Source organism: Tupaia chinensis, unplaced genomic scaffold (genome assembly GCF_000334495.1).
Source record: "Tupaia chinensis unplaced genomic scaffold, TupChi_1.0 Scaffold000605_1, whole genome shotgun sequence".
NCBI classification, from domain to species: Eukaryota; Metazoa; Chordata; class Mammalia; order Scandentia; family Tupaiidae; genus Tupaia; species Tupaia belangeri.
This window is the reverse complement of record NW_006160123.1, coordinates 668,328-675,639: the sequence shown is the minus strand read 5'-3', so window position 1 is coordinate 675,639 and position 7,312 is coordinate 668,328. Positions and strand designations below refer to the sequence as shown.

The 7,312-nt window shown below is 51.9% G+C and overlaps 1 protein-coding gene across 1 annotated transcript in view; it reads right to left on the bottom strand.

The window, feature by feature from the left end:
* The window catches only part of CDAN1 (codanin 1), a gene marked incomplete in the record, with an annotated part of 14,987 nt that overhangs the window by 6,992 nt on the left and 683 nt on the right, over window positions 1–7,312 (bottom strand). Inside the window, 19 exon segments of the mRNA XM_014591664.1 lie at window positions 27–130; window positions 204–337; window positions 530–584; window positions 775–864; window positions 1,092–1,179; window positions 1,798–1,964; window positions 2,119–2,265; window positions 2,405–2,525; window positions 2,695–2,900; window positions 3,337–3,412; window positions 4,080–4,169; window positions 4,613–4,722; window positions 4,906–5,026; window positions 5,443–5,521; window positions 5,604–5,717; window positions 6,393–6,562; window positions 6,756–6,906; window positions 6,909–6,952; window positions 7,191–7,312. Of these exon segments, the coding sequence (XP_014447150.1) occupies window positions 27–130; window positions 204–337; window positions 530–584; window positions 775–864; window positions 1,092–1,179; window positions 1,798–1,964; window positions 2,119–2,265; window positions 2,405–2,525; window positions 2,695–2,900; window positions 3,337–3,412; window positions 4,080–4,169; window positions 4,613–4,722; window positions 4,906–5,026; window positions 5,443–5,521; window positions 5,604–5,717; window positions 6,393–6,562; window positions 6,756–6,906; window positions 6,909–6,952; window positions 7,191–7,312 (2,189 nt within the window).

Here is a 7,312-nt window from a genome sequence, read left to right as displayed (position 1 = left end):
AGACTGGACAGTCAACCCACTCTTACTTGATGTGTTTGACACAGTTTGATCCAATTCTCTCTGCTACAAACTCCACGGTCCTGCGCAGGGAAGGTGGCTGGTTGTGGAAAAAGGCCTGGGCGAGCTGTTCCTGTGGGGGAGGAAACAGAGGAGTGAAGGCTTCCTGCAGCTTCCCCACTGGGCTGCCTCCACCCAGTCCTTACCTGCAGCCCCTGGCTTGTCTGGGGAGGCCGGGCTCCCAAGCCGGTGGTGGTGGTGGGAGTGATTTTCCTCACAAAGCCCCCACTACGTCCACTGCTGCCTGATACCCATGAAGCAAGCAGTTTCCGGAGCTCTCCTGTGTCAGCAAAATCCAAGTTCTTAGTTCCAGAATGCCCTCCTTCCCCAGGCATCCAGGACTTTACGTATTTGTGCAGTAAAGAGGCTGACGTACCCAGGCAGGGCATAACAGGACTTATTAGGGAGTTAGGCCAACAGGGTTCTATGAATCAGCCAAGGCCCAAGCCATTGGGGAGACCAAGGTGCTCACCGATGTAGGGGCAGCAGGTGTAAAGCAGCTGCTGGTCCACGACAGGCACACTGTCCTGGGGGAGGACAGGCAGTGTCAGAGGTGGTGGACAGGCGCCCCTTTCTGCCCACCATGCCCGGATACTGGGGAGTCAGTAAGAGAATCATACAAGGGTTGGGTTCAGTCTTGGTTTGTCTCCTGTTGGGCATTCCTAGATATCCCGCTTCCTGGGTTTCCCAAGGCTCTGGCTGGACCCCAATGCTCACCAAGCCATGCTCTGAGGCTACTGTGTCCACCTCAAGGACATCCAGCTGACCCTCTTCCAGAAAGAACAAGTCCTCAGGCACTGTGGGAATCTGGCAAGAGATGAGCAAAGACTCGTCACTCCTCCTAACCACATGGTGCCAGAGTCCAGCAGCAGGTTCAAAGCAACCTCCCTCCAAAACTATAATCCCAGATAGCTTCTGACCCCTCCTCTGGTCCTTCTCTCCCTCATCCGGGCTCAGATATTCTCCTGCTCTCCCGCTCTAGTCACAGAAGTATCCCATCCTCCGCCCCCAACCCGGACCCTGCCTGTGCTCACCTGGAAAAGCCAGCCCAGGACAGCAAGCAGCAGCAGCTTGTTCAGGAAACACATCTCCCTCTCACTTTCCTGTGATAAGACCAAGCTCCTGAAAGGGATGTGGATTTTGTGCAAAGAGAAAAAGGGAATGTAGTACATAAAATCTATCCCGTGAAGCACGCCTGAGGGACTGCTGTCTTGGAGGTAACCAGGCTCTCTTCAGTTTCTCCTCCCATACCTGGATTACCTCCAGCTGCACGACAGCAGAAACAGAGAAGGGGCAGTGAGAGTACAGATGGCTGCGTACTGTCTGTCCCTGGGATCAAGACCGGCCCTCCTCGGGGGCTCAGCTATGGCAGTGGTATCACAGAAAGTATGGACTGCTCCATCCTCCTCACAAACCGCACTCTCTCTGCCCTTGTACTTTTCTCAAGCCCTGGCCTTTCTCTCTCTTTTTTTTTCACTTGTTAATTATTTATTTTTAATTTGCTATAGGATGCAGCACTTGCCAGAGACAGAGAAAGTGAGCAAGCACCCCTCAAGGGAGATGACCATGCCCCACAGTCCCTTTTCCTCCACTCTCCTTTTGGGATCTTGGGCATGCATGCACAAATGCCTGGTATGTTTTTCAAACTGCCAGGTCTGGGACTCGCATGACATAGCCGGACATGTGGGATCCAGCCTCCTTAACCTCCATGCCACCGGCTGGCCGCTCTTCTCTACTCACCGATGTAAGTGCAGCAGGAGAGTAAAGATGCTCCGGTAATAATCTAGCAAGGGAACGACGTGGTCGGCAAGGGAAAGGAACTCCACCAGCCAGGGCACAGTAAGCACGGCTCGGCGGGCCTGCAGCCCCTGCTGCAGCAGAGTCCGCACATCTAGGACAGGAGGGACCTGGAGAGCCAGAGCTCAGAGTCAGTGGGTTCCTGGGCTGGCTGGTAATGCCCTCTAACTTGCCTGGATTCCAGAATAGCCAAGAAAACCAACCAGCTTTGGAGCCTGCTGCTCCTCAACTCCCTTCCTCCAACTCTATCTCCCACTCACTCACCTGGTTCCTCAAGGCCAGAACAGAGTCCTGCAGCTCACGGCTTGGAGGTGGTTCTGGCCCTCGGTATGGCAGGAAAGCCACAAAGCCCAGGAATTTAGCCAGAAGCCTCAGGCTAAGCAGCACCACTGCAAACTGCCTCCGTTCACTCTGCATGGAATCAAGGGAAGTAAAGGGACCTAAGCATAAAGCTTTTTGAACAACTCCTGATCTGTTATCACGTTTTTCTTGAATACAGTCTTTGGCTCCTGAGTCAGACCCTGTTATTCCCCTTGTTCTAGTTTCTGACCTGCCAGTCCACGTCTGACTCCCCGTCTTCATCACTAGGCTCATGCTGAGGCAGGGCAAGGCCATTGAGCTCCCGGATCTTCAAGCTCAGACTATCCATGAGATGCTGATTAAACTGGAAGCTGGGAAAGGGATGGAGGCCGAAAAAAGAGAAAGCAGCAACACTGGAGGAGCTAAAGGACGAGCTAGCTCAAGAGGCACTCAGACAGAAAGGATCTGAAGGGCAGACGGGGAGGCCAAGGTCTAGCAGTGAGCCACCTACTGGGTGAGAGAGTGAGATGTGACCTTTACCTGCTGGCACTCAGGATGAAATCCCTGAAGAAGCCTTCACAGCCCGGGAAGGTGGGAGGTGGACAGGGACCCCCACTGCTCTGCGGGGCCACAAGCCGTTCCTGAAGACGCCGCAACCGTCCCAGCTTATCAGCTCCCAGCATACTCAACACATCTGCAGCTTCCCCTAGGACAGTGCCCCCAGCACCACCATGGCTCTGACACATCTGGGGCAGGGAGGAGAAATCAAAAACCAGTAAACGGGAGTGACAGACTGACTAAAATGAGAGGAACAGACATTTACAGAAGGCTGAGTCTGTATCAAGTGCTTTAGATATTTCTTCTTGAGGTAGGGTTCATATTCTTGTTTTACAGTTGAAGAAACTAGACCTAGGATTTGGAACCAGGCCTCTCTACTAAGCTTCTCTCTGTCTACCACAGCATAGTCAAGTATAAGATGGCAGCAGGCTGGTGAGGGCCCGAGGTGCACTGTGGATCAGAAAGCTCTCCAGCTTTTCTCTGGCCACATGAGTTTCCATCACTTCCAGTCCAACTCAAACCCACAGCCTGTCCAGCTGTCCACCCTGTCCCAAAGTGCCAACCACTACATGGCTGCCCAGAATACCTGCTGTTCATTGTTGATTAATCTGTTAGAGCTCTCACCTGGAGAAGTTGCTTTTGGAAAAGGCGAACAAAGTGGCTATGGCTGTGGGCTGCAGAGAGTTGCCCCATCATGGCTCTGAGGAATGAGAGGCCAGAACACAGTAGATGGGAAAGAGGTAAGAGACAGGAGAATCTGAGGGAACAAATCCATCCTTGAGCTTTTCCACCCTTTCCCAGGGATCTGAGCAGACCCGAGCCAGAACTGGCCTGTACAGGTACACATGAAAAAGTAAGGGACATTCCCCTCAGCACCAAGACCCCTTGAGACTAGAGCTACACCAAACCAAACGAGAAATGATGCTACCCTCAGATCTCAGCCCACACAGTACCAGTGAGCTTTGTGACCAATGTGGAGGGAAGATGATCAAGGGTGGTGATTCTGTAGCCCTGTCATCTAACTGCAGTTATCAGACTTGCCCAAACTAGATGATGGAGAAAATGGAGATTAGAAGGGGATCTAACCAGTGCTTTGGGCCAAATTGAAGCAAACCAGATTAGAAGTTTGACATTTTCCCAAGCACTTGCCATTATAGAACAAATATGACACACTAGAAGGGGCTGGACAGATAAATCCCTTTAGCGTAGAGGCAGAGTTGTCAGTGACTAGAAAGATTAAGGACAGAAAACAACTTTGGGCTGGAAGGAGTTGGGGAAAAGCCTCCCTTCTATCAGCACCCCAAGCATCATTCAGCTGCTCATGCCTGGAACAAGACACCCAAGGCAACCTGTGGATGGGCACCCACCTGATCCTGCTGCCCAAGCCCTTCTCAAAATCCCAGCCAGGCTCCTCATGGTGATCTTCCCACTCTCGAAGCACCTCGTAAAACACATCCCTGACAAAAATACCAGAATGCCTGATCAGTTGAGGCACAGCTGCCTCTGACTCATTCCCAACAGCTCCTTCCCTTCCTTAGAAGGACAGAGGACAGGACAACCCACAACCCCCTCCCTTCAAACTCTACGTGATGGAAACACTACAGACCCAACAGCAGCACACAAGCTTCCTGTGCTTCTGTGGCAGAGAATGCTGATCCCAGCATAGTCTTGTCTGAGAACTCACAGACTAAAGCCACACACCTGAGAGATGGCTAGCTAAGTACAGAGTTCAAGTCCATGAGTATGAAACAGAATGAAGCCAAATGGTCCTTACGGGAGGCTGACGGGAAAGGCCTGGAGGTACTAAACTACAACCCGATAGTGCCAAACTCCGAGTATCTATGAATTCTAAAGAAAAATATCACCTCATGCCCTCCCCAAAGTTTTCTTTTCTTATTACCTCTGTTTTTTAAAAGTATGAAAGGCTCGGTCACTGGAGAAGTTGGCACGATTGTCAGTTTCTGGCTGAAAGGAGACAGCCTGAGCAGACGATGGTATTGCCAGTGAGACCTAAAATATGGCAGGGACATGAGGAACTAGACTGCAGGGATCATGCTCAAAAATTTTACCACCTCATTCTTGCCCAGAGCTAGCCCCCATGACACTTACGTGTCATGAGCAGGGTTGCCTGAATTTATGAAAACTAGGGAGCCTCACGTCCAGGTTAGTAAGCACCCCAGCTGGGGTTGGTACCTTGGCAACACTGCCCTCGTAGGCAGCACGAAGGCGGCCTTGCAGAGCTGGCGAGAAGCATAGTAGCCGCTCATTCTCGGCCAGGAGCTTCAAGGTCCCTCTGTCCAAGTGGGAAAGAACACTGCAGGGACAAAAGCACATATGATTGAGTCTGGGACACAGCCTGCAAATAGGAAGCAGGCACCTGCATACCACACAGAGCATATCTGGACATGGAGCAGGTACATAAGCCCAGATACATTCGACAAAGTCATGGCCAATGATCAGAGATGATGGAGGCAATGGGGGAGGAAATGAGTCCTGAATGGAGCAGGGAGCAAGATATCAGGACAGGAACAGCAGCCATAAACCCGAAGACGAGTTACCAGGACCACAAGTGTTCATTCAGCTCTCTTGGGGGCTAACTTCATAGCATGACACAGAATTAAAGTCACAGATTAAAGGCTATTCCACCCATGCTAAGCCCAAGCATGCATCCGAGTGGCCACAGAACCAAGCAGACAATAAACCCCAAATGCCCCGGCCAGGAAAACTCACTTAAACTGGTGCTCCAAAACCTGCACTGCAAAGAAGACACAATCATGGATGCTCTGGAACAGGGGGCTTTCCAGGGAATCTAAAGGGATAGTACCAAGCTGGCCATTAAGAACTATCCCAGCACCAGACCCCATTTCTTCAAAGGAGGCTTGCTCACTGACCTAGAGCACCTGGACTCGATTCAAGGTCACTGTCCTTGGCAGCTACCATTCTCCTGGCAGTAAGGAGCTGCAGGACGAAGAAAAGCTCCAAGAAAAGGTTTGGTACCAGGTTCTCTGGATATAAAAAGAAATCCCACAGGATTAGGCACCTGTGGAGTCAAAGTTCAGTTCTACATCTCATCAATTCCCTTACCCTGCAGCTCACTTCTGATGAGGTTATGTCCTGATAACCCCATCACAAGTTGAAGATAAAGCAAGTTGAAGAAGAATTTAATGCATCTAACAGACTGAACATCCTACCTTAGCCTGGCTTACCTTAAACATGCCCAGAACATTTACATAACCCTACACTTGGACAAAGTCTAATAAAGTTATTAAAAATTCCAAATGAGGGACCAGCAGTTAGCGTAATGGCTATGTCGCTGGACTCACACGTAGTCGACCGCAGTTCGAGTCCCAGACCCGGTGGCTTAAACTCACACCGGGCGTGTGTGCATGCGTCCCCAGAATCCCAAGAGGAAAATGGAGGAGAAGGGATTGCGGCGTGGCCACCTCCCTGGGGGGTGATTTCTCGCTTTCTGTCTCTCTGTCGAGCACACACGCCCTATAGCAAAAACCTCTCCAAAAAAAAGAAAAAAAAATTCCAAATGAAATTGAAGATAAAAAGTACAGTTTCCACCAAACATATATCACCTTCCCACCAGCACAAAGTCAAAGATTCTTGAGTTGAACCGTCAGGAATTGCATTGCCTATTTACCTTCACCCCAGCTCCCTGCACTTTCACTCACCAGCAATGCAAGAGGAGTAGACCAGGGCTACCAGCTCTAAGCGCTGGCGGGAGGACACCTTCGAGGGGTCAGCAGGTTCAGCTGTGAGGCCTCCTGATCGGCTGGGAAGGGGAGATCCCAACTCTGGGGCGGGACAGGCTGGGGTAGGTGACAGCTGCAGCTGCTTAGAGCTAAGGGGACAGAGAGATGTCATGAGCAGTCATACTGACTTCCCCGCCACAGCGAAACTCAGGTCCCAGAGAAGATATGGACAGCCCAGAAAACAAACCCAGAGTCCCCAAGGGGGAAATCAGTTTCAGGGAAAAGCCCTGCAGATTCCCCACAGTGAGGAAGCCGCCATCCCAGGGAGCGGCAAGGCCATACCGCTCCTTCCTGAGCATCTCCCGCTCCTCTTGCAGACTTCTGCACCCTGGGGGAAGGCCAAGGCCCCAAGGGCTAGTGTCCAGGGCTGAGGGTTGGGAACTGGGGACACAGCTGATTGGGGGTGAGGTGAAGCAGGTCTTGGGCTTGGAGTTTCTTCGCTCACCGGAGTTGGGTTGATCCTACGCGAAGGCTTCGTCCTGCTGAGAGTAGTCACAGGTTTTTTCTGAAATTCCTATCTTCAAACATCTCCCCCTCCACCACCACAACAGCTGGGCCCCTTGCAAAAAATCAAAAGATTTCTCACCATTTTAGCTATCTGAGCCCTAACCTTCTAGCCATTCCCATGCTCCGCTGTGGAGCACCCAGCCCTGATTTGCTGACTCCCCTAGCAGAGCCTTCGTGCCACCCATCCCCGGGACGAGGGCTGGTTCTCACCCTGCAGGGCCCGGGGCAACCGAGCCTACGGGAGGGAACTCCTCCAGGTTGCTGAGGTTTGGTGGATCGGAGAGCGCAAGGCTGGGACCGACCGGGTTGCCAGAGCCCCTAAGCCTCCGACT